Genomic DNA, 27,986 nt, shown 5'->3' on the forward strand with positions numbered 1-27,986 from the left:
TGCTGCTGATGTTGCTGTTGCTGCTGCTGCAGCTGCGTCTGCGTGACAAATTGCCACATGACGTTCACTATTTTTTTTTTCTTTTTTGCATTCATGTTGCACGAGTGTTGTGTGGAGGAGTCATCGGAGCATCGGTCGATAAGTTTGCTCAGGTTGCCAGCCCAGCACAGCGTCAGCAGAAGATGGGTACATTTGTTAGATAAACATCAGTGGAGCACTCTGTGGGCAACGGCCACTAGAAAACTGAGCACAGAAACTCTCGTTAGCTCTTGAGGATTGTGCGGAGGAATGCGGGTGGGTTTGCAAATATGTGTTGGATAAGGTTACAGAGAGAACTCGGCTGTAGCAAGAAGTTCTTAAAGACTTAAAGCGTAATACACCCCTGCTAAATGTATTTGAACCACAAATTTGTATGAATTGAGTGAGAGTAAGTGAGAATCTAGTGCAGGAATTCTCATTCCGTGCTAGTAATTTGTAGGTTCAGCTTTGTGGTATTTTCCAGATATATGCTCAAGCTATGTGGTGTAAAATGTCTATTAGGTTAGCTTATGGCGGTTGTCAGCATGCCAGGGGAAACTCCCCAGGCGACTGTATCCCATTCAGCTATATTACTCCTGCGACTGTACATCTCTTCATAAACTGAATCTTTTTTCGAATTACAAACTACTCCCTAAAACAACAAGAAGGGCTTTAGCTCTATGGCAACCCAGCAATCTTTTGCTTTCTACCTATTAGAAACCCCTGCCCAGATTCTACTACTCTCAGGTGGGCCACACTGCCCTCCAGCGGTAGCTGTACAAATATCCATTGTCATGTCACTTGATGAAAATAGAAGTCACTTTAGAATGCCAACAGTAGAGGCTCAGATGTAACTAACTCTTAACTTCAGCTTCGGCTGTCTGAATGCGCTCTCTTCAATCTGAGCTGAATTAGAAAGCACGTTTGGTTATCGCATCACGTGGATTTAACTGTGAATGAATCTGAAACTCAATTGATGCCAAGAAGCCAAAACTGCAAACACATCAGCAACAACAAATGCGTTGCAGGCTGTCGTCGTCTTCGTCATCGTTATTCGACTCGACTTTGACTCTTCCTTCGACTTGAATGAATGCAAAGTGAATGTGCGTGACGATGACGCGGAGGATGCGGACTAGCCTAGAAAAGACCAGAGGGGAACAAGATGAGGGGAGGCAAGTTGTGAATGCGGATGCGACGGTGAATGTGTGTGTGTGCTAGCACCTAAGCGCCCCCACTTCCCTCTCTCTCTGAGTTGATGTGGTTGCCTGAATGACTTTGTGGTTTTCATTTAACATTATTTTGCAACAATTTAGCTTCAGCCAGAGCCGTGGACAGGGGCGGCCGCCGGGGCAGACATTGGAGCCATATAGAAAGCGGCTAGAGCAAACATGCTGACTGTCTAGCCCCAATGACTAACATCTTCTTCACTGCCCGGCACAAGCCAGTTTCCGCTTTAATTTAACGCTGGCTTACAGCTGAAGAAGAAGCAGCCGCCGCATCATCGTACAGCTCCAAAACACGTCAGCTGGCGCAGCAATTTAAAGCAGAAGCTGCACTGGCTACCAGCAAACCCCCAAGCAGACCACCCCACTGGCTACACAAGAATCCAAGTCAGCCCACTTTATGACATGCTTGGAGAAGGCCCTGATGCCCGAAGAAATTTATTTAGTTTATGCAAAGCGTGCGGCGAAAATAAAAAAAAAAAAAGGGAAAAAGGTAGCACAAAAGCCGTCGACCAGGATATGGGCGGAGAAGGGCGAGAACGCGGTCTGAGTCTAATACAAGCAGTGCCAGTAGCAGCAGGACCTGCAAAAAGGACATCCTAGGCGCAGTGAGCGCCATCTGCTGCCGCTGTTTGTGTTTAGTTTGCAAATTTCTTTTGATGTCTTTTAATTTTAATGAGTTGCGATGTGGGCCGAGGCGTCGACTACCCTAAGCAAAACTAATTAAAAGAGAAAGCTGAACAATGACTTCCCCGTGTGTGTGTGTGAGTGTAATGAGCAGTGTATAGAGAACCTCTTAGCTGGACAAATTTCACATAGTGGCTGAAGCTGAAGTGGATGAATGAGTGGAAAATATGAAGATAAGCCCAACTCTTGAAATACATTTCAGATGACAATAAAAGCAGTCTTGAAGAAGGAAATAATGACAGATAATATAATAACCTGAATATTCTTTCTCAAAATAATATTAAAGGAGCTCTAAAGAAATATGAGACGGGGATTGTTTAGGTGCAAATCTTTAGATAGAATAAGTCAAAAAGCATAGCAAAAAATTGAACACAATATTTTAATAATTTATTATTATATATAGCTTTAATATTTTATAATTTTATCTAAATAAGTCTTTAAAAATCGCATGCCCATATATTATTAATAAAATACTCTAATTTCATTTAATTTCTTCTTTTACAGATTCCACTGCCAGGCCAATTTCAATCAGAGTCAAGTTTTTTAAGCAAAAATGACGCACAATTTATCAGCAAAAAAAGAGAAAAGAATAACAACTGCAACAGCAACAACAACAGCAAGAATAAATTCCAGCTACAAAATGTTCTCCCGCCAGTGCCTTTCCAGCTCCCCTCGATCTAGCAACCCCCGCTCATCATCCACAACATCAGCTTTGATAAGAAACCACCGTCGAGTTCGGCACTTGGCCAGACCGACAACAAACTTGAACAACTGGAACTGGAACCTTCGCCTCTTGGCATTGATCACTGCCAGCGGCTGTTTAATGCTCAGTACGCCAGCGATTGCTGCTTTCGATATTGGTGAGTGGATGAACAACTCATTTTTGCTTGACTCGACTAGTTTCTCGTCTCACTGACAAATCAAATAAATGAACTGTGGGTCAGAAAGTCCAAAGGTGCGCAGTATTCATCAATGTGCCTTTGTCTTAGATAAAGTCGATGCCAAAAAAAAAGGAAAAAATAAAATATTACTATATGTTTACTTTGATTCGATTCCCAGTTGAAGTAGTGTGAGGTATATGTATTTTTTTTTTTTTAAATTGAAAACACATTTTTATGTGGCTCATCATTCTGGGAGCAGCGACAGGCGGCACAGTTGGTGGTTGCTGGAGAGTCGCCACGGGACGTCCACTGTTGCACTTGAGATCTGACGTCGCAATCCTTAGCTTGGATATGGGTGGCTCTCTCTCTGTCTCTCTCTCTCTCTATCACTCTATCTTTATCTTTCCCTTTCAGCCTGCTTCATTAATTGGCATATGGACATTTTTATGCTGCTTCTAAAGTTTGGCGCAGAAATTGTCCATACACACACAGTAGTAGTTATGGCAACGCGGCTTTAATGAAGCCATACTAAAGAGGTAGAAGTAGCTATGGTAGCTAGAATCGGAGTTGGCTTAGGATTATGGCCACTTTAAATGGCCCTGGCATGTCAGCGGCTCATAAATTTCAATGCTGATATGAGGACAGACCGCTGGGGACATTGTGAAGGCTGCCTGATGTACAGCACAAAAGCCAAGCGGCATGGGAAGACGTTCAAAGGAAAGCTTTGGGCTGAGGCAAATGGCATATACATAGTATATAATTATACAGTTACACATTATGTATATTAGAAAACCCATAATACATTTGTGGCAATTTGGCTTTGCCTATGAATCTATAAATTTGAGTGTGTGGCATGAATCTATAGTTGTTGCATATATAATTGCTTTAGAAATGGTTTAATTCTATCATGTGAACTGAAGTAAGAAATATATTCATCCATTAGGAAACCTTTATAAATTTATAAAATATAATTTCCCCATTTACACATGTATAATTCTCATACAGTATATGTTTGCATTTTAATCAGATTTAGATTTCGGAAAGTAAATATTAAATAATAAGGCAGACTATCATATATAATTCTTCGTGAATTTATTTATGATTAACTAGAAAAGTTATATAATAAATATGTTAAATATTTACAGAATAATAGTTTCAAAACTCTTTAGACTTTTATTTAAACATCCATCCAAATAAATCAGATTTCTCTACTGAGGCAAAATAAAACAAAAACTGTTCCATTTATTCCGTAGTTTTTCCATTCCAAGTTTGTGATAAGTTTGCTTGACTTGTTTTCTAGCTTGTCTTATTTAAACATTTTCTTAGACTCGACCACAACTTTTCCTGCAAACTTTTGCTGTTATATGAAGTCACTTTGCCCGCCTGTCTGCCTGCCTGCCAGTCAACCTTTGTTTTCAATAAATCAAATCTGAGCCATAATATTTATAGTTAATCAAGCAAGCCAAATACATAAATACGAATTTATAAACATGTTGCCTCTGGATGGCAGTGGATACAAAACTGCCAGCTGACTTGACTGCCTTCAATATTTGCATTTGCCTCCTCCTCATCTACACTGCTCGAAAAGCGCATACACATACACACACACACACACACACATACACACATAAGCAAATAAGCAGAGGAAGTGCCTTAGCAAGAGCATCAGTTGCCGTTGTTATTGTTGTTTTGCTAGACACATCGAGTGAGTTGAGTTAGCAAAACATGCAACAATTTTCCAAATCAATGCATTTGCAATATGCAGTCGTTGGCAATGGCTTCTGACCCGGCCTGGCCCTCGCCCTCGCCCTCGCCCTGGCCCTGGCTCTGGATCTGGCCCAGCCTCAGTTACAGTCACAGTTTCAGGCTTTGCTGAAGAGCTTCAGTTCCCATTAGCATTGCCAGCTATCAAATCCAATCAAGTGCGAATGCAAAGAGCGCTTCGACCAGGTTTTACAATGTGTGTGTTGCCTGTCTGTTTATTTATAAACTTCTAAACGAATGCACGCACCTTGGGCCAGCAAGGAGGCACTGCAACACTCGAACTGAGAGCTGGCAAGCTGGGAAGCTGGTCCATGCTGTGCCTGCGCAACAAAAGTCATGTCAAATCAGTGTTGATTCTGGTGAAAATGTCAGCAGGCAGTCAGACAGCCAAACAGCCAAACAGACAGCTGTTGGCGGCGGGGGCCCCAAAGCTCATATCAAAAGCCAACCCAGAGCATATGGAGTTTGTGCCTGCGAATTGCAATCGGTAGGCAATAAATTAACTAAAGTAGTTGACGTTCTGCCCGGCTTGGTTTGACTTTGGCAATGATTAAGTGTTTACCTTATTTAAAAGCAGATAGTAGTCGTGTCTGCTCACTTCCATGGCCAAAGTGATAGGCCTGCCTCCACGGACTACAGTCAGCCCCATTTGCTGGGCGTGTCAGACCTAGCACTCCAACCCAACCCAACCCCAACCCCAACCTCAACCAGAACTCTCACATCAAATGTCAAAAAAATCAAATTGACGCTTGAGTTATTTTGATAGATTTGATGGGCGTTGCTCTGACGTTGGTTGCAGAGAGTCGAGATCTGAGAGCTGGGAATTCTAAATTTAGTTCAGTTGGCCTCTGTGCAAGATGCAAGGCACTATCCATCATTAATTAACGTTATAATATTTTTGTGGCCTAAGGCAATTTTTCAAATTGTGATATTTTAATGTATTTTACAGCTACGTGCAATGTGCCCCTGGGCATGGAATCTGGCACAATTACAGATGCTCAAATCACAGCTAGCTCAGCCCATGACACGGGATTTGTTGGGCCACAACACGCAAGGTGAGTTCATATCTAACTTTATTTGAATACTTGTGTAAAACTTCATGAGATACTCATTCAGCATTCAGCGTTTGAAAATCAAAATATAGTTATAATTAACAGTTTTCTGAAATATTTCATAATGCGTAAGTTTCTCAACTAATATCTGAATTAGTCATTTAAATTGTCAAACTTTTAAATGCACTTATTAAATCATTTCATTAATTACATAAATATTGAATACGACTAATAGAAAACAATAAAACTATTTACAACAACTTCAGTTTTTTACTGTTCCATTCAGATGCTGGGGTCATCGCTTTGTCCAAAGCTGCTCCAGTCTCTGGAACTGTTGCTCTTCCCCTCGAATCCCTTGCTTATCATTGATGCGGCTGCGTGTTCGTTTAATTGCTAATTTTATAGACAACTTCATTAGTGCGATAAGACAGTTTATTGAATCGAAATCTTAGCCCAACGACTAAAAAAACTTCAAAAAAAATGAAAACCCGACAAATTTATGTTATGACAGAATCAGTTGTGCCATCAGACATAAAAAAGAAAGAAAATCAAATACCAAACAAATAAAAAGATTTTGCATATCAGTTGAAAATATTTTGGTGTTCAGCTAGCGCCCTTTAAGAGATACTGACTTTGGTTGGTTAAGGTAAATTGAAATCTTTTCATGAATATGCAAGGAGCTCGCTGGGGCAATCGTTTAATGGGCCTGCCAGCGATATCTGCATAGTCGGCAACCCTTTTTCCATACTAATTAAATGCAATTTCAAATCGCAAACCGGTTCACGAGGCGGTTCAACCAAAGGGCAAACCAGAAGCATAAAAACTAAACTGAGGCAAACCAAACTGAATGCATTTACCCGGACCGGGAAGCAGCTGGCTAGACAAGTTCAGTTGAATATTTTTTTTTTGTTGAGGTTTTGTTTACATTTTATTGACGTATTTTTCGTTTGAATTAAAGTTTTATGAGTCCGGATAGTGTGAGGCAATGCGGGTCAGAAGAATGGGGCGGAAGTTTTGCAATTGCGTCGAATGATTGATGACACCATCATGAGGCGCTGTGTATTGCCATATAATTAGTAGTAGATATCGGAATGTAACTCACAACCAAGTCAACCAGCCAGCAACCCACCCACTCTGGCAATATAAAGTAAAGCACTCATTCAACCCATAAACATGTCAATTACCACGTGAGTTACGGCGAAATCAATGCAAACATCGGCTCTATATATATATATATACTATATAATCACAACAGATTCCACTCGTTTTCTGTAATAATTTGCTGTCTGCGTTTATAGACATGCACTTAAAAAACACTCCAGAGCAGGGCTGACTGGCAGAGACACACAAACAAACGAAGAGACAGACAGACAGACAGTCAGACAGACTCACCACAAAGGCATCATTAACATTAACCCTTTATGGCGGCACTAAAGTAAAACCACAAAACGATGCGTGATGAGCACGTTGAGATAAACAAAAAATACATGAAAAAAAAAGAAAAAGAAAAAAATATATATATAGATGTACATTTTTTGTTGGTGCTTTCTTGATGTTTTGTTTTTATTTTTTCGTTCAAGGCAGATTAACTGGAATTTTTAACTAAAGAGCTAAAGAGCCAAAGTTGAACTCACAAAAAGCTAAAGACAATGTCCCGCGTAGTGGATTCAGATTCAGCTTCGGACTTGGTATCTGCATTTCAAATGCGGGCTCTCAACTGCTGCTGGTCTCTTGACGGACTGACTGAATGACTGACTCACCTGGCCACGTCTGGTACTTCTTAGTTAGTCGCTTGTGGTGGGCAAAGTGGATTCGGATTGACAGGCGATGTGGCGTTGCCGCTAAGTGACTCAAGACTTAATGGCAACTGAAATGGATTAGCGGTCTTCTCGCGTAGGAGACTTTTATTAGAGTTGAGTACAGCATTTAGCACACGCTTTAGGTATCTATCTGTGTGAATAGATAGTTTGATTTAATATTTTACAGTCAGCTTTTACGGAGCGATTTGAACAAGTATTTAACTGTTTCATTTTAGTAAATAGATTTGCATAAAGCTGGTTGAGTTGATTCTAAAAAGCTTATCGATTTGAAAGTAATTGAAAAATAGTTAAATAGTTAATCGCTTTCTAATATTATCAGAACACATTCAGTAAAGCAGAATATTAATAATAAAAAAATATACAATATACTTTATATCATTAATATTTTCATTAATATTCTTCAAATTAACTTTCAAATTCCTATAAGCATATATTAATTCGTACTTTAAGATATATACAAAATTAAAGTAACTAAAGAACTACTTCTTAACTGGATAATCTCGAGTGCCTGAGCACTTAAATCCCTAAAAGCTATTGCAATCGCAATCCGCTTTCAGCCTTTCACCTCTTACTTAGTTAAGTTGGCTTAACCCAATGACTGCCACACACAACGCAACAAACTCTTCAAACTAGCTGCAACTTTCTTTTGTCTTTTTCCTTATCCCATCTACCCACTGAGTCCAATCAAGCGGACTGCAATTTGCTTAACTGAAGTTCCCGAGCTAAGCAGCAAAGTTCAAAAGTGCAGGCAACATTATAATTTGCGGCTGCCGTGTACTCAGCTAACCAGCCAGCTAACTAGCCCAAAACTCGAACCGAACTTTAAGTAATTCATTACAAGAAACATGCACTTAAAACAAACCACGCGCATTTGCCTACCGAACAGAGTTAAAGAGATGCCAGCTCAGATCTCAGATCTCAGTCCTAGGCCCAGAGGGTCAACAGGATGCGAACATAAACGGTGATGTTGACGTTGACTCTGTCCATGTTGGCTCGTCTGGAGCTATTGAATTACAAAGATTAGTTTAATGACAGTTGGCGCTGTTTGATTTTCATTACCTCGCCCAGCGTCCAACTGCCGTCAGGCCATTAAATTTACAACCTCTTACATATTAAAAACAGCAGAAAGGGGAAGAAAAGAAAAAAATGCTCTCGCCATTCGGCAGGCGGCGCTTGATTAGAAGCCTGTCCAGTTGACTCCATTCGGAGTCCAGTCCAGTGCCCGGCAGCGAGCAGTTAGTCAGTCCATCAGCCGCTTAAAATGAGCAGCCGACGACGGCGCAGATTGTTAACTTTGGCAATAACAATAATTAAAGTCAAGTTGAAATGCACATAACGGCGGACATTAGCATTTTAAATGATGTTTATACGTATTTCACTCTACGATTTTCTCCTTCACAGCTCGGTGTTCTCCGTGTTCTGCCTGCGATGCCCTTAGGTTATTTGCTTTTTGAGCTACTGCGAATGAAGGCGGTGGAGAAAGAAATCTAAGCAATTTTATGATGATTAAATTGACCTTTTTTGCCAAGCTGTGGAAGCTCTTTTCTTCTTTTTTTTTTTTTAATAAGCCACTACTACTTTGATCTGTGCACTTGAAAGTAATTGCAGTTGGTAATGATTATTACTTGGAATAGCAACAGGAAGCGTAGCAAACCACACAGCTTGCGGCATGAATTCAAGACATGAGAACCAAAACATCTATGCGATGTTTTTAAATGATGTGAAGTGAAATTTGAAATATTTAATAATTTCAAATATGCCAAAACCAGAGATATAAAGTAATGGCAAACATTTAAAAGGACCTCTCAATTGCCGCAAAACCAAATTGATGCCAAACCACTCAATTGATGGGGAAGACGTTACTAATTGCACTCAGTGCACATAAGAAATAAATAACAAATCGCACAAATGCATAAAACGCATGTCTACCACTAAATAAATATTGCAATCAAATTCAATAACCTGCTGGCTGGCACTGGCACAGGTTAAGACAACGACTCAGGCAGCAGCTGCTGCCAAAGACATAGCCAGACAGCAAAGACAGCCAAGACAGCAAATGAAGCAATTTGCAAAGGAGCAGCCAAACGATAACAGCAACAACAAGAAGAACAACAACTGGCTGGGACAGCAACCAGGCCGGGGTCTAGGCCTAGTCACAGCCGATGAATAATGGGCAAACATTAAGGCCCCCAAAATGCAATCAAGCATGTAAAACTTAATTGAAATATAAACCGAAAAACGTATTTGTAGTGGTTAACATATCAATATTAGCGAAAGCCAGAAATTGATTAAAGTGGCAGGGGGGCGAGAAGGCACAGGACACGCACACACACACACACACACACACACACATACACAGGAAACTTGCTGTCTGTTCAGGCGTCTGCGTCTAACTTAAATTAATCCTTAATTACATAGACAACATCCTGCTGAGTCGAAAACCGCAACAGCTTAACGAACGAGACGAGCTGCCAGACAAACGTAGTCCGGCTAAATAACCCCTCACACCACCACTCCCAGCCCCACCCTCTATTTTAGGCCACAAATGTCAGTGGCTAAGACTGTAGCTGTAGCTGGCAGTGAGTGGAGCCTGGAGGCTGAGCCTCCAACTCGGCATCAAACTGAGACTGCGGCTCCAACGCCGTGTGGTGCCGCAACGCTTAATGTCAATTAATTTATAAAAAAAAATATCTGCGCAACTGGTTATTCGCGCAGGCTACCGTTTGTGGAGGCTAATTAATAAAGTTGTCGTTCTTCTTTCGTTGCAGACTGAAAACCGATAATAATGGCGGTGCGTGGTGCCCCAAGCACATGGTGTCCAATGCTTTGAAGGAGTACCTGCAGGTGGATTTGCTGCAGACGCATGTGATAACCGCCATACGCACCCAGGGTCGCTTCGGCAAGGGTCAGGGTCAGGAGTACACCGAGGCCTATGTGCTTGAATATTGGCGACCGGGCTTCGACAAATGGCAGCGCTGGAAGAACATTCAGGGCAAGGAGGTAAGACCACTTCAATTAGCTAGCACAATTCAGGGGACTAAGCAAACTTCCACACAGATACTGCCCGGCAACATCAACACATACAGCGAGGTGGAGAACGCCATGCAACCGATTATATTTGCCTCAAAGATACGCATTTATCCATATGGTCAATACGATCGCACCGTCTGCCTGCGCGCCGAGATTGTTGGCTGCCCCTGGGAAGGTAAGTTTTTCTCTGTCTCTCTCTTTTTTCTCTCTCTCTCTCTCTCTCTCTCTCTCTCTGTCCACAATTTAAACGAGTGCGATAAAAACTCGACATGAGCAATGATAGCGTGGAAAGGCTAACAAAGTTTTAGTGTCAGCGTTAATTTATCATCGGTAGAGGAGTGGCAAATGCCTCAGCCGGAACCTGAACGCAAACCCAAACCCAAACCTGGCCACTCGCTCAGTATGCTCTACGCTCTGTGTGTGTTTATTAGACAGGCCAAAGCGGCTTAAGTGTGTAGTTAGCTTGTGGACAGACAGCCATGAAGTGCATTAGCATAGCTTTGGCTAAAATGAAGATGCGGCATGCAACTAGAATGTCGACGATAATTCTGCTTTCTTGGCTGATCTTAGATATATCCTCAAGTCGCGTAACGACTTGCACAACTGAGAATGTTGATGCAGATTTTTGTTTTGCTTGGATACGAAACGTTTTTAAGTCTTGCTGCACTCGAGAAAACTAACCATGCATAGTAATTATGAATGTCTGCAGCTTAACTTTCAAATTTCTCAGCTGAAAATATTTGTATTATTTTTTTATATATATTTAATTTATATTTTTCATAGATACTTCAATTGCAGAAATATTTTCATGGGGATTCACAATGTAACGCTGATTACATAATAACTTCTGACTTATTCGTCATATAAAAGCCATCACTTTTCCGCCCAGTCTGCTTGCAACCCTTTTGCTGTTATTTGGACGCAAAAACATGATATTATGGGCAGCAGTATTAGTTAAACCGCATAATCCAATCATGGCAACGACTGCGCCTATGTGCCTGTTGTGTTGTTTTGGCCAAGAACACATGAGCCACCACGCAATGTAAGCATTGTGGTTGTTGTTGTTGTTGTTGTTGGCGCTGTTCTCTTCGGCTGCAACCTGCGAAATGTACTTGAAAAAAATGTATCGCGTGCAGACATTAGTTGTTAGTTCGCGAAACCAAATCGAAATCCAGACTGGCTGAGAAAACTATGCAGACGACAACCAGCAACAACAAGTAAACAACCAACGCATTGTTGTTGTTCTTGTTGTTGTTGTTGTCGTCTGGCCAGCCGCTTGCACGCAATTGTCAAGTAGTGCACGAGCAGCGACAACTAAGTACAACAACTTTAACTAGTCTGGGCAAACAAATTTTTCTATAATTTCCAGGTAGCAGCGATAACAGCAAACGTGAACCAAGCCTAATGACAATTTGTTTGAGCAGCGTCAGAGTTGGAGTTGAAGTCACAGTTGGAGTTTGAGTTGGAGCTGGCTCCTTTGGGAGCAGGAATTCGAAATTATTCCGTAAATTAACGCAATGTGTGGTTGGCTTGGGGGCCCTGATAACTGGCGCCATTTGTGTTGAATGTCAGTTTGGGGGGTTGGTCAAAAACTATGTACACGCCCTTTATTAGTTCCTCGGGGTAGCTGAGACATGCAAGCTGACCGCCAACGCCCCCCAAATAAAGGGGGCGCCATGTCAGTTGATTTGCTATGGGGCATTTAGATGTACACTGCGCATTTCATATGCAAATTAAACTAGATAAGTTGGCATGGGATTTGGGGTATTCGGTTTATGGTTTGAGGTCTAGACAAGTGCCAGACAGACAAACAGACAGACAGTCAGACAGATAAATAGAGAGACAGTCAGATAGTCAGATAGTCAGATAGCCAGACGTTAAGAAATCAATAAAGCAGCAAAGTAAATGCGACTTGATTTTATGGCAGACATTAATCTCATCGATATTTAGACCGGAATCATAATTGTTTATAAATTGTGGCCATAAATTCTCACTGCCACTGTCCAAAGTCAAAGCAACCTTAAATGCAAATCAATGGGCACACCTACGAGCAGCAGACCGCACCCAGTTTTGTGGCGTTTCTGCTCTCTGGAAGCGCCGTCCCAATCATAAACAAATAGGGCTTAATCGTGGGTTTTGAATGGGTGGAGGAGGAGGAGGGGGAGGTTTGGAGGGGTATGCGTTCGGTGTGCGGTCACGTCATGGCTGCAGATTATCTTCGGGGCAAGTGACACACTCTGATTTCACATCGAGCTAAATACAAATTAGTTTCGATTTAACAAACAGCTTAGCCCTTGGAATTTGAATCCACAACAGATTTGGGATTGGGGGCTTTATGCATATACTAAAGTGCATTTTATAAATGCACAACAACTGATTAGCGTTGAGCTAGAGATTAACAAAGTACTCTGAATAATTTATGAGTGTTTAGGGTACATTAAAAAACAGCTTTGCTCAAGATATGATTTATATTGTTTAACTACTATGAAAACTGAAAGTTAAGCTCTATGCTCTATGTAGGTGTTGTGAGCAAAAGCTGTAGTTAAAGTTGTAATATAGATGAATGTGGGTAATTTAATTGGGGCCTAAATAAAATAAAGGTGATTCGCTTTCTGGGAAACTTTCGAAACTTCGTAACAATAAATCTAAAATAAACTTTAACTGTGTTTGATGTGTTACACAGATAGCGAATGTAAATTTATAGATTCGATGTTGCTATACTTAACCATATTTAAGTTAGCCTGCTTAAGTTATTTTAAATATGTTTATATCATATGTGATGAGTCTGCATTGCAATTGTTAATGTGCTCTAATTTATTTAGCTGACAAAATTCGCATATATGCAATATATATATATATGACATATATGACATCAAATGAAACTCAGTCTGGATATATGCAAGATTGTGATACACACAAAATGAATATATTTTGTTTTGTCTCTCCCTTAACTGTGCCCCCAAAACTGTATACCATAACTCAGAAACTCAATGAGTAGTTTAGCCACAAGTTGGCTGCGATTCGGGCCGCTAAGTATCTATTTATTCAATTCAACTGCTGCTCAATTTGACTCATCAGCAAAGTTCGCAGACGTCGCGACGTCGTCTTCTGCGTACCATGAATGTTTTTGTGAATCTTTGCGTGACGAGGAGCAGAGAGATGGAAGCAAATTACATTTTCTTTTTCTTTTTTTCTTTCACAAACATATATATATGGTAGTTGAACAGTGCCTGATTCTGCCTTGGACTACATACATTTGCCATATAACATTTATTTATGAGCTTGCTTCTTTTTCTTATTTTTTTTTTTTTTGTTTGGTCTGCACGCACTGCGAGGACTTTGTTGTGTTATTTTTTTTTTTGGCAGTATTCATTTTGTCTCTCGCGCTCGACACGCAAATAAAAATCGCATGTGAGCACGCGAATAACAAGGCTTAAGTGGAAGTTCCTCCCCCCTCTGGCTCCACTATTAAGGGGGGGCGGAGGGATTACGTGTGGGCATTGCGTGAAAGAAGTCGCGACGCAATTGTAAAACGCGCTGCCTTAAATGTCTTTGCAGTTAATTAAATATTGCATATGTACGAATGTATATCGTGTACTCGAATAATGAAGGCTTATCTCTCCGCCTGATAGTTCGTGTTTAAGTGGTCGAGAAAAGGACTCTGTCCTAATTCCTATAATTAAGTATGGTGCTTTTTTTTGGGGTTTCTTTTTTTTTTTTTTTTTTGCACGACTGCCCTTACATTATAAATAAATTAAATAATAATTAATATTTGTAGCTGGTTCTAGCCACCCTTAACCCCGCCACACTTCTGCAACTAAACTCCATATGTGATATTCGTTTAGGTGCGCCCCTAATTATCTATGCACAATGCGTTGCGTTCGATTTAGGTTCGTTTTTCGATATTCATGGGTTGTGCCGTAATTATGTGTAATTATGTGATTTTTTGTAATTATTGGAAAATGCCTTTGACTGCTTTGTGTATCTATTTCTGTGTCCTGCTTGCCACGTGCCCCCCGTTTTTGTAAATAGAAACGTTAGTAAATTAGTCCACCCCCAGCTACCCGTTGGCTGTTTGAGCTTTGTGTGTAATTATTTGGAGTGCCCTGGCAACCCAGTGTTTGCTGTTGTTGGTTTTCGATCTAAATGTAATTGTTTTGTAGGTGGACTCACTTAAATGTAGCTGCTGTTATAGCTGTAGCTATAGTTGTGGTAATTAGCGTCAGGTGTTGTTTGCTTTTAACCAAAATGCAACCAACATTTACATGAGCCGGTCCTTTAATGCTTAAAAGGCCTCACGGCAACAATCCCTGAACAATCATCAAAACACTTTATAAACTCGACCACAAAAGCATGACTCAGTCTGAGTTGTTGTTGCGGTTTGTCTCCCACTGTGACTTTGACATTGAAAAACTACAGCAGTTGTCGAAAATACAACCCAAAACATCACAGCCCCAGTCCCCACCCCACCCCACCCCAATCCTAAAACTAAACTAAACTCTAAACTCTCGAGTTCCCCTTTTTTGTGTGTCAGACACTTTGCTAAAAATAACCACAGAAACCAAATGGCAGACAAAAGACAAAAGTGGCCGCAAAACGAAATTATGTTTCAAGTAACTCAATATCCTGCACCCCTCGAAAGCGCCCCTTCCCACCACATACATAGATGGACTCCCTGCCCCAACATTTGGTAATGTTGTTGCCAGCTTAGCACAGGGGAAAAACTTTAAATTTACCACACAAATACACAATACAAATTCCAGACTCGCTTTTTGTCTCCGACTCGTTTGTCTGTGTCACGTGACACGAAACGTGACGTGACGTGACGTGACATGAAATGGAAGCAAACTAAAGCAAGTTGCATATATATATATATATATATATATATACATATGTGTACATATACATACATATATGTGTGGGCGGCTCGTATTACTCCAGTATACAAATGGAGGCTTTGTGGGTTTAGGGTTTTAGTTCCTCGAATTGTGTCGCTTTGTTTAAAATTTCAATTTTCGTTCTTGTATTCTCATTGCAGAGGGCATTGTTTCGTATAGCATACCGAAGGGAGTGCAGCGCGGCATGGAAGTGGACTTATCGGACAAGACATATGATGGCAATGAGCAGGGCGATCGCTATGTGGATGGTTTGGGTCAATTGGTCGACGGCCAGAAGGGCAAGGACAATTTCCGCACGGATATTCACGGATTTGGCAAAGGTAAGTGCTAAAATATCATTTAGCCTTTGTTTAGATACCAAAAAGATATTTGTTCATATAGTAAGCATAAGCAAAACACATATTTCACTTAGAGCCACCTCGCTCATTAGAAAGTTAACCCTTTTCTACAAATATCAATGGAAGAGAGAAATTACAACTTATTGCAGCAAAAAGTTTTTAGCTTTTAAAGGTTTGCTGCTGGCGAAGTTTCGCCATATATTTAGACCAAAAATTAAACACAAAAACATGGCTGGTGAAACTGCTCCGCACAGATTTATTGCAATGGAGAAAAAACTGATTAACATCAAATAATTACAAAAGTTCACCGACAGAAAAAGCATAAGGCAAAGTCCAAAATGGGGTGACCAAACTGAATGCTTACTTCATTGAACAAATCGGATGGGTACCGGGGGTGGGGGCGTGTTTCGAGGGCGTGGCCCGGACCAACAAAACTTTTGGCTTGCAAATAATTTTCCTCACAACACAATAAACAAAATAAATAATAATAACTTCGGACTATTTGCTGGCGTCGCAATAAACTTGGCCGGATACAAAAACCTAGTGCACAACGCACCAAACCGAACCAAAACATACCAATCCGTACCACTCCGCTCACTGTGAACCACTCCGCTGTTCAAATGTAAACATTATGCATATTTGATGATTTATGGCAACACTGGCATTCATTTCCGAGCCGGCGGCCGTTTCAAAAGTTCGCAACTAGCAAACTGCGAAATTCGCAAGTCCATTTTTTTTTATATTTTCTTGATTCTATTTTTCCCATTTTGGCATTTCACTGGCGCTCTGGCAAATGGCCAATAATCGAAATTATTGAAAACTTTGCGCTGTGCGAATTTAAGTAGAAAAGTTCGTACAGACAATTAGACATGCAGTCGGCGACAGACACACATAAAAGCAATCGCATTGCAGCGATTCCAGTCGGAAAGTTTTAGCGCATAATTTTTCACAAATCACCTCCCCTCAACTGAGCATGACTTTAGAATGGCCATCTTCTTTATGATTATTATGTCCTGGCATTTGGCTTCTTTGCCATCGATATTGGGGTATGTCGCAGCCCCTCACCACACCCCTCACCACACCCCTCACCCTTCCCCTTGCTATTCGAGTCTATTGATTTTCGCTTGTGCAGCTGAAAATTGTATAATTTCTAGTTAGAGCCATATCAAAACATGTAACCATAGTTGGTTACAGTTAATATTGCATGACTTGTGCACAGCTACTTAAATGTTTCCTGGCTTCCTAAGCCGGGCACGTAACCCCCTCCTCTTCTAACCAAGTATATACTTCCAACTTCATAGTGCCTTCTGTGGCAGCTGCCCACCTCATCCATGGCAAATTAGGGCCATGCAAACACAAAAACAGTGGAAAGAAATGGCTTAAATGTCGCGTTGGTCATAATTTCTAGTTATGAGCAGCCATCCAACCCCCACACAGCCCCCGCTTTGGGCACTCCGTGCTCGTGCCGTGAGCATTTGTTTGTTTTGGGCAACAAGACTTCACCCCAAAGTGCCATTGACTTGGGTGGGAGGCTTAAATAGCTTTACATGTCACTTTGGAGCATATGTGCCGCCGGGTTGGCCTATTGATTTTCCTTTTGCCTTTTTTTTTGGGTAGACCAAAAAAAAATAACGCTACATATTATTGTATATATTTCATGTGGATGGACTTTTCATATACATTTTATTTTTCTGCCAGGCTACGAATGGATTGGATGGAGAAATGATACGCCCGGTCTGTTGAGCAAACCCGTTGAAATTGTTTTCGAATTCGATACGGTTCGCAACTTCAGTGCCATCGTTTTGCATACAAACAACATGTATACCAAGGATGTGCAGGTGAGATGATTTACGAAAGGACTCAGAGAGTTTCGAAAAGTTTTATTAGAAGAAAATCAGTAGTGAATTTAAATGGCAGCATTGCATTTGAAACTATTTCTAAAGAACTTCAATCGCTGCAACTTATAAAATATATTTATCCTTATCTTATTACGATATTCTTTATTTAATTTCTTAGGTTTTCGTTCATGCCAAAGTGTTCTTTAGCATTGGCGGACGCTACTTCTCTGGGGAGCCCGTGCAGTTCTCGTATATGCCCGATACAATAATGGATCATGCTCGAGATGTTACGATTAAGCTGCATCATCGTGTGGGCAAATATCTGAAAATCAATTTGTACTTTGCCGTCAAATGGATTATGCTATCTGAGATCAGTTTTATATCCGGTAAGTACGTGACTCAACTGGCACGAAAAAAATTGAATGAACAAAATTTGCTGCGCAAATTGCCCGAAAAATGCATTTGGCATACTAAAAAATGCACACGCGACTACAAATGTAGTTTTCAGCTTCATTTCACTTTCAAGTGTGTGACAGCAGCTTCAGATACAACTGCAACAGCAACAGTAACAGCAACAATAATGCATTACACTTAGCTAGGGGATAAAACGTTTTTCCAACATTTGGCTAACAACAATGCGATGCGATGAAGGAGAGACATACGAAACGAGACAGGCGAGATAAGCGGCCCAAAAGGGAAAATCTCTTTAGTACAACTTAGTATTCTTTTTTATTCTTTTTCCATTGTAAATTTCTCGTAGGCAACTCGTGTGGGTTTGGAGAGGGGGCTAAAGTTAATAAAATACCCAAAGCCCAGAAAGAAGGGTCTCTTTCAGAGTCTCTGGCTTGGCTGTCCCTCAGCATGCAAAAGTAAACAAGTTGAGCGGGCTTAGGGGTAGCTGCAACACCCTAGCTGGGCAATGCATTGGATGCCAGGCATGCATTGCATTTTTCAACTACATATCCTGCGAATGCTGAGCGTGTCCCAGTCCTGATTAAAATGTACCCAGCGCAAAGGTTTGGGACAGATATTTGGACAATATATGCTCAGGGGTGGGCACGAATTGCTCATGAGGCTACAATGCTGTTAACATCAGCAGGATCGGTCACTGAACCGGAGATCATTTATATTCATTGATTCATTGAGAGGGGGTTGCGGGTTGTGAATGAAAATCCATGCGCGGTAGGTGTGAAAATGACTAGGGGATAAAACTGCCAGTCTGCCAACGGCATTTGATTGATGAGTCAAATAGAGCGTGCCGCATGAATAGGGGATTTCCACACAGATGGCATAGGGAATTAAATACGAGTGGGCAGGGGAGGACGGTGTCCGTTGTAGGCTTAATGGATTTATGAAGGAAGTCGATTATAAATCCAAAGCAACTGCGATTTTATAGTTCAATAATATGAGTTGAAGATCGCGACTTTCGATTCAATGAAAAGACAGGAAGAATGCTGTAAGGACGGAAACTAAACAAAGCTTGTTGAATACAAAGAAAAAATATATATAAAGCTTTTGTGATGCCCATGAGATAAAGAGAGAAGGAAAATTGTAAAAGATTTGAAAATATTAAGCAACGAAAACAAATGTGAATAATTCTTGAGAAAATCAACGATTCAGATACTACATATAAATTGCTAGTCATCTTTAGTAGACTAACAGCTCCCGGGTGTGTGCATCTGCAATGATCTTCCCCATCCAAATTGTATGTAAACATAGTGTAAATAAATATGTATTTTAAAACATTCTGCAACTCAATATGATTTACAGCTTCTAGACTCATTACCAAAGAATCTGGTCGGGAAACTTAATTTGTGATACGATTTGGTGAGGCATATTGAGAAGATCTTGTCATACATCAAAAGTATACGCAAACACTGCTGTCATAAACAACAGAATTGCTGAACAACTCATTTTGAAATTTATGAAAATCATCACAGTTCCTTGCAAGTAAAAAGAGCATACTCAAAGTCTTTTGATGAAGACTTTAAACTGAAAAGTAGAAAAGAATGCCGCACTTAAGATCAGAGCAGTGGATCAGCATTTTGCTATGAAGTGCGCTACGCAGTATTACAAAGCATATTTCAATAATGGGAACTGCTGCCATTTGGGTTGAGCCCAGGCATGACATCCATCCATCCAACTGAGCCAAGGATATTTAAGCAGGAAACCACCAGAGAGCGAAGGCTGAACTGAGGTCGGTTTGGCTCGGTTGCACCACATGCTGCGCTTCCCTGGCAGCAATTACATGACGAGTAACAAACACCACGACGATTTGTCACGCACAGGGAAGCTGGGGGGGCAGCCAAAAGGGGCAGCACCAGTAACATCAACTAGCAACCAGCTGTTTTCTGGTTTTATTTTTATTTTTTCCACATTTTCTTTTTTGTGTTAAGGCTGACTTTTTTGTGCACTAAATGAATGGTGGGGGATGAGGCGCAGAAGGGCTCAAAAAAACTAGGGTAAGGGTAAACAAAAGAAACGCACGTACAAATGTTAGAGGCAGCATCTTTCAAGTATGTGTGCGTATATTTTTATCAGGCACTGCAGAGATTTAACCCCAATTTGTGAGATTTGCTTGCGGTGATTGGTGCTGCTTCTGCTGTTGCTGTTGCTGCTATTGCTGCTGTTGTTCTTCTTGCTGTAGTGCTTTATGGAGTTGTATTTAAAGGTTTCTAAAAATACAAAGGCGAAAAAACAATGAGAGCATAGAGAAGACCCTGGGGACAAACACTCACAAAACGCACACAAAGAGAATTAGTTATAAAGGGCATGCGACAACAAAAACAAGCAGCAGACGAGCAAAAAATAAAAAATAAAAAAGAAAAGGATATGCGGCATATTTGCCATTACTTTTATGCCACACACCCCGTTCCCTAGATTCCAATCCCAGTGTGTGATAAATGTGGCTCGAAATATTTTAATTATTTTAAACGTTTTATGACGACCACAGAGGGACAGACCAGAGAGGCAGGTCGATCTCAGAGCTCTGAGTACAGTGAGATGCAAGATATGCCCTTTTTAAGTAGAAAGCGAGTAAGAGGAAAACAACAACAAAAAAGGACAATGGCAGTGTCGAAACAAAAGGCAGCCAAGCACAAAATTCAGAGGCATGCCTCTGTACTCCTCACTCGGTGTTGTCCTCTATGCTGGCTGCTGCTGTCCAAGAAAGCGACATAACTCAAAACAGCAGCCTTGCCAGCAACAACAACTTCACACAGTAATTACGCCATTTACTGTCTGGAGAAACGGGGTCACCCACTCAAGGAAGCATTTTTCGGCTGGCCGAGGGGCATTTTGGGGGGGGTTTTGTGGGTGGGTCGGTATGTGTTCTTTGCAAAAAAAGAAAAAAAAAGCAGCCCCCACCAGAAGCAGCAACATTTTTGCTTTTGTTTCGCAATGTCCTCAAGATGTTTTAGCGGAGATAAATGACAACACTTTGCAGCGTTGAGCCATATGCTCGGGGCATGTTGTAGTTGGAGACATAAGCCGGGGGCATTAGAGATCAAAGTGAACGTCTGATGAGCAGGTGTTGTGGTAAAGCGCGCCTTCAGGCCATGACAGATCTGAGCCAATAAGTAGCATGGGCCTGGGAATAAGGTCAGCATGGAAATCGTTAGATATATTATTTTGAACTCAGCTAAGGGTGGAAATGAAATGATAACAATCGTAATATCTAACAGTTAAGAGGCAAGCTAAGTGTAAAACATGCTAAGCCATCAACATAAATAGGTCAGTTGCATTTGTAACTCGAGATAGAGGGTTGCTACAATATTACTGTTACCAACTATCATAAGAACACAATGGGAGAAAGCTAAAAGCATAGTGAAACTTGAACTAAAATCTACCAAAAACATTGTAACACATAATATATGGGTCAGGCTATTATAAGAATTACTGAGAATATACATATAAGGTCTCGCCATAAGCGCTAGATAGTTAAAAAGAAACCCATGCATATTCATAAGACAAGCGTCAAAAAGTTGGAAAAAAATCAAACATCTGTATAAATTTAGTAATGCCGTAAAAACCCTAATGGTTGACAGGAAACGAACACGTTTGGAGGTCTAAAAGGCCTGAAGAAAGAAAAGCGTGGCGAAAGTAAAACACTTCAAAGTGGAACGAAAGGTGTAAAGAAAAGTAAAGCGAAGACAAAAGAAAGAAAAACTAAAAAAAAAAACTAATCATGGAAGCGCAGCTGTGCGCAATGTTCAACTCGAAAGCGGCAACTTTTGAAGATGAAGTTCAGTTGATGTTGTCCACAAATGATTCGCTGTCCCACTCTAACATTGCTTGTCTCTCTTTCGCTCTTGCAGTGCCGGCGATGGGAAATTTCACAGACGAACAGGAGCAGCGAAATAATGCGCCAGGCATCGCGCAGGATACACGGGAATATCCTTTGCAGAGCAACGACTATCAGCACAATCATAATAAAAACAAAATGAATGGCGGCATAGCTGGCGGCGCTGGTGGTGGTGGTGCCAGCAACGGTGGCGCCACTGATGCCACCGGCAACAACAACAATTTCAACAACGGACCTCAGTGTAAGTACAGTCAACGTGTAGTTAAATTCAATTAGCAGGTTTTCCTCCTTTTTTTTTTGGAATGCTAATTATTTAGTTGAACAATATTTACTTTTAATTTCATTCGATTGGCCAATTGCGAATTTCGTTTATTTTCCTTCGTTTTTTTTCCTCTGCATTTTATATGTTAATTGAAATGGGCTTTTTTGTTTATTGTCGCTCTTTGCAGTAATTGCTCCACGGCCCATCGATCAGGAGCCGAGCGAGGCGAATTTCATTGGCGTTGTCATTGTTGTTCTAACAACGATAATTATTCTACTGGTGGCCATCATCCTTTTCATCGTGTCACGCACGAAGCGAGCACGCGGCAGCAACGTTCTCGATGCATTCCAATACAGCTTCAATCCCAACACTCTGGGCGGCAATGTCGACAAGCATCGTCCCAATGGCAATAGCATTAAGGTGAGAATACCAAGAGTTCACACACACACACACACACACACATACACTATGTGTATGTGTGATATATATATATATATATATATAGGAAAAATTCCTGCTTCGAATTTCACATAATTGTTCAATGTAGCGTGGAGCTGCCACGTTCTCAACGTGTGCTCTCTGAGCCATGCCACACTTGACCAGACGCCATGCGGCATTTATTTTATTTAATAGAACTTTTCAACGGCTTCCTATATATGGCCAGTGCCAGCCAGGGACGTCCGGTAAATGCCTAATGTCACCCAGCACCCCCTACCCCTCTTAGCGTACCCTTGATTTGTGGGTGCTAAGCTTAAGTGCCGTTTGTGCAACACTTTAAAGTGGAGGGTGTGCGTGGGGCATTAAAAGCAACTGCTTTAAGGCAATTGCCTTGAATTTCAAAGAAAATGGCAAATGGCATTACAATGCAAAATGTATGAGCAGTTAAAATGAGCTCATAAGAGAAGTGCGAAAGCAGTTGAGAATAGTTGGGGATCAAAATAGCTTTTAAATTAGACATGATTGCTTAAGGCAAGTTAAAGCAAGTAATATTTTAAAAAACGCACTTGTGAAATTAAAGCTTGAAGTGTTGTAGTGCAAATCCTGAATCTCTGTTTTATTGGGAGGCTTAGATGAACATATGATATATTGGAGAGATACGATTTACTTGTGAAAAAAGGCACAAAGCAAAGACTGACCAAGTGCAGCATCGATTAATATTCAGTTAGAATTGAGTGACTTACAACTTATTCATCAGATTAACAATAAGCGAAAGTTAGCTGAAAATTGTAATTATATTCGACTAATAAAGAGATTGCTTAAAGCTGTTAAGGACACTGCTCAATATAATTAAATATACATTAGAAATCGAACAACAGCTCAGCTGAATGAAATGAGTACGAACCAAGCAGAAAACACAAACTCTGATATATGTATATATTGATTGCCCTGACTTGACACTACTATATATTAAACACTGTGCATTTTTACCCAAACCCCCAACTCCATTTCAGGCCAGTGTCGACGACAGCGATTCCATTGGCAAGAACAGCCTTTACCACGAGCCCTTCAATGTGAACATGTACACGAGCGGCGTGAACGGCTACGCAGCGGTTAATGATTTACAATGTAATATGACGCCAGACTATACAGGTGTGTATGCCAAAAGAGGCCATTACCCAGTGCCTAGCACACACAGTATCCAATACTCAAGCCCCCCCAAACACTAACCTAACTCCAATTCCCTTGGCTCGCCCATTTCCGCTGCGAGCCATAAAATATGGCGCCGCCAGCAACTAATGCAAATAAATTTTTGCGGCGATTGCCACAAACATACACACAGACACACATCATATACATATACACACACTCACACACACACACCTTTGCAACCTTTGCCATTTGGCTGACTAAGCGAAATCCTTTTGCGTCTTTTTTGCTTCCCCCACGGTCGGCACACAGATGTGCCAGAAGGTGGCTATGCGGTTCCCCATATGCAGGACTACATGCCGGCAACGAAAATGGCCAACGCAGTCGGTGGTTATGTGAATGTGCGACGCACGCCGCCGCCACCGTTGAGCAGCATATTCCCCAGACCGCCCACAGTGCCACCGCCACCCATGGAGAAATACTATGCGACCACGGCCATATTTAAGCCCATCAAGGGAGGAGGCGGCGGCAGCTCGACGAGCGGCGGTGGCAGCAACACCAACACGGTGAGCAGCGGCGGCGGCAAGAGCAGCCACAGCAATCAGGATCAACTAAATGGCATCTACGACGATGGCATGGGCACCATGAACACCCAATCGACGGCACCAATGATCAATCCATATACCAGTGGCAATAGTGCTGCTGCTGCTGCAGCGGCAGCTGATTTTCAGCGTGCCAGAACTTATAATTTCCGCAGCTATCCCGATAATCTCTAGTTCGAAGCCTCGCTCAAGTTGGCAGCAGCAGCGGACGCTGGCGGCGATCTGCCCCTTGGCAAACGCAGCAGCGGCAGCAGCGCAGCCTCCACAACGATGCCGAAGAAGCCGCAGCATCTTAGCATCGCGGGCGCCAGCAGTGGCAACACCAAACCAAAATATAGCTTGACGCTGCACAACAACAAATATGCCACGAACAACGGCAAGCAGCATGCCACAACGGTGCGCGACAATCATCATCATCAGCAGCAGCAGCAGCAGCAGCAGCGGCAGCATCTCAAGGCGTTGCGGCTAACACGCGACGTGGCCAATACGGATACAGGCGCCATTGACTATAAGCGACCGGTGCTGACGGGTCTCTCGCCCGCCGACGATGTGGGCGTTCATCTGAGTTGCAGAAGTGCGGCTCTCAAGTCTGCTGCGGCTGTCAACAGTGAAGCTTCGACTAGTGTGACGACAACAAATGCAACTAAATTGACGATCGAAAATGGAAATGTTAACGCAACGGCAAATGCAAATCCGTTGGCGAATAGTGTTATGAGAACACAAAACAATAGGCTGTGGTATCATTGATGAAAACCCCATATTAAATGGATTTGAGGTGAGTCATATAATTCTTTAATTTAAATAAAATTATTAATTAAAAAAAAAAAAAATTATTAAAATAAAATTAAATTATCAATTCGTACATCGAGCATTTTTCGCAAGAACTTCACACAAGTTTATACTTTTAGGAAATTCAATTTTACTTTCTTTAATCATTATCAAATAAAATATGAACAGATTTCATACAGACAGTGAATAATATGCTGTCAGACATATACTCGATATACGAATTAATCGTAGTTTTGGGTTTTATCCAAGACTAGACAGATATATTTATTTCTATTTATGGAGCTGAATCCATCCATAAATATCTGATTTTATATAGAGATCCATACATATCTTTTATTGAATGCTTAACAGACTCAAATATTAAACACTTGGTCTTCCACATTTTTTTCTGCTCATTCACAGCTCTAAAACTCTACTCGGACATACATGAACTAGAAAATAGAAAATCAAATGCAAATATTAAGTACTCGTAATCGTACGTAATCGTAAAATTGTGTTAGTACCCGCCCCTCCCTTATATGGAGAGCACAACGCGTCGAACAATTAAACCCACTGAGCAAATGGAAAAGTTAATTTAGCAAAGTCGAATATCTAAGCAAAATGTAGCGTCGAATATATGCCAACGAAATGATAATGATACAACTTATAGAATACAATCTGTAAATACATATATATGAATACCTAGTATATTGCACGGTGTGCAAAACGTAGTGAAAAATGCATATGATAGTAAACCGAGCTGAATTTTTAAGAAAATTTCAAAACAAAGCAAAACGCATACAAAATGGCACTAGTTTCTCATAGATCAAATGCAATCGAACAGAACATAAAGAAAATATAAGAAAAATAAAAATGAAAATGAAAATGAAAAAAAAAAAACAAAAAACGAATTTAAGGTCTAGCATTTAGCGACACTTATTGTTTATAAAACGAAACAAACAGAAAAGAAGGAAGAAATACTATTAAATGAAGAGATAAAGTAACTAGCATATAATAAAGTTCAACTGATTTTTAGTACCTTTCCGAATGAAAAAAAAAACCAAAAAAAAAAAAAAAAACGAATACTGCAAAACTTGCTGTAAATGCCTGTACAACCCTAGCCCTATATACTATATGACCCCACTATTTGAGCCCCACTGTACATTTCTGTGTATACATTTAGAGAGGTATCCCTGAGATACGTAGATTGTTTGCTTACCGAGCAGATGAATGATGCCGCGTCAAAAATTATGTAGAGAGACGTTGATGATGATAAAATTGTAACGGAATTTAACGGACCAAGAGAGCGTGCAGAGCGTCGTCGCCTAAAACCAATTAAAATGAAGTTTTCATCAATGATTTGTGATTAAAGATATATATTGAACTACTTACGAATATTCAGTTTCTTAATGCTAATTATAATTTATGCAAAACGTTTTACCCAAGAAAACAAATGACTCTGACTATAAAAAGTACTATGAAGAAAACAAATATATATATGGTATATATATATGATATATATATATATATCAACTATATACGAGTATATTAAATGTATAATTAATAAATAATCATGTATATGTTCCTTTTTAGTTTAATGCGCATACGATTTATTACAACAAACAAGTACTAAAAGTTAGAACATCATATTGTAGTAGCTTCGTAGTAGTTAAAAAATAAAGCAGCAAGTAATACAAAAGCAAAAATAAAAAAAATACAAGTGTAAACACCGCATTTTATAAAATATCAACTAAATAAGCGCGTTAAAAACAATATTTCAATATTCAAAATAATACACACACAGAAACAGAGACACAAACACCAAACACACAACATGCAGCAAAAGAGTAGTGAAAATAGTAAAAATAAAACGATACGAAAAAACAACACAGAGACATACACATAAAGTATTTAAAATGTTTGTGCAACACTTTCGAGACAATTTTTATTAATAACAACAGCATTAAGAGAAACGAGCTAAACATTAAGCTAAACATTTTTAGAAGCATATTTAAAAACGTTAATTACAATTATAAGCTGTCGAGAAGCGAAAGGTATAAATATACCCAAAATTACATATATAGATTTCTTAACTTTCTGCACAGTTCTTACTTTTTCCAAGTTTCCAATTGCACAAAACGTTTTCCAATACTGGCCACGACAACAACACTCACACTATCACACACTCAACTCACACTTACTGAAACACTTTCCGCATTCAAATGCAACTCTGCAACATTGGAGACACTATCGAAACGAAACGAAATGAAATGAAAATCACGAACCTACCTACAAGACTTGTATAAATTATAATAATAATAAACGGAAATTGAATAATTAGCAATTAAGTTTAAATTACATTTTGTAAAAATTAATAAACCAGGCGTAAGTGTACACTGTAAAAAACAAATTATATACTACTTGTAATGTTTTTTTGTAAATTATTGCAAAGTTACACAGACGAATTACTAATTTGCTGTTGCTTCGCATTTCATTTCTAGACTAGTTTAATTTCTAAATTAATTTAAATGCATTTATTACAAGTATGTGTAAATTTCAAGGCAAAAATATAGTATTAAATTATTTAAACAACAACCCAAACGCATTTGTTCATTTCTCTCATTTCATTTTACAACAGCAGCATTAAAATTGAATGCAATTGCAAACAATGCAAACAACTGAGATTCATTGGCAAGTATAAAGGAAAGTATAACCAAATAAGCATAATGCTAACCGAATTAATAATTTAAATTCTTTAGTTATTCATGGCATACAAAGCAAATACACAACAAAAAAAAAACAATTAAAAATGGGTAATTAATTATTAAAAATAAAAACACAACTAAAACAGGAGCGTCGAAAATAATTTAGAGAAAAACCCAAATATAAATACACATGTTTGTGGTTATTATTTG

General features: G+C 40.1%; 1 protein-coding gene across 1 annotated transcript; it reads left to right on the plus strand.

The window, feature by feature from the left end:
• The first annotated feature begins 2,432 nt into the window (after positions 1–2,432).
• Positions 2,433–26,119, plus strand: LOC6562599. Its single transcript, XM_001988106.3, has 12 exons — positions 2,433–2,788; positions 5,523–5,628; positions 10,214–10,445; positions 10,503–10,650; positions 15,514–15,693; positions 17,410–17,549; positions 17,728–17,935; positions 21,866–22,093; positions 22,302–22,534; positions 23,566–23,704; positions 24,014–25,078; positions 25,495–26,119. The coding sequence occupies exons 1-11, from the start codon at positions 2,482–2,484 to the stop codon at positions 24,475–24,477; spliced, it is 2,385 nt and encodes a 794-aa protein (XP_001988142.2). The 5' UTR covers positions 2,433–2,481; the 3' UTR covers positions 24,478–25,078; positions 25,495–26,119.
• Positions 26,120–27,986: the final 1,867 nt, after the last annotated feature.

Source organism: Drosophila grimshawi, unplaced genomic scaffold, assembly GCF_018153295.1.
Source record: "Drosophila grimshawi isolate 15287-2541.00 unplaced genomic scaffold, ASM1815329v1 contig_1377, whole genome shotgun sequence".
Taxonomy (NCBI): domain Eukaryota; kingdom Metazoa; phylum Arthropoda; class Insecta; order Diptera; family Drosophilidae; genus Drosophila; species Drosophila grimshawi.

Coding starts and splice junctions, on each gene's coding strand:
- LOC6562599 (XM_001988106.3), top strand. CDS start 2,482: ATGACGCACAATTTATCAGCAAAAAAAGAGAAAAGAATAACAACTGCA. Junction 2,789..5,522: donor GATTGCTGCTTTCGATATTG/GTGAGTGGATGA, acceptor TGTATTTTACAG/CTACGTGCAATGTGCCCCTG. Junction 17,936..21,865: donor TGAGATCAGTTTTATATCCG/GTAAGTACGTGA, acceptor TCGCTCTTGCAG/TGCCGGCGATGGGAAATTTC.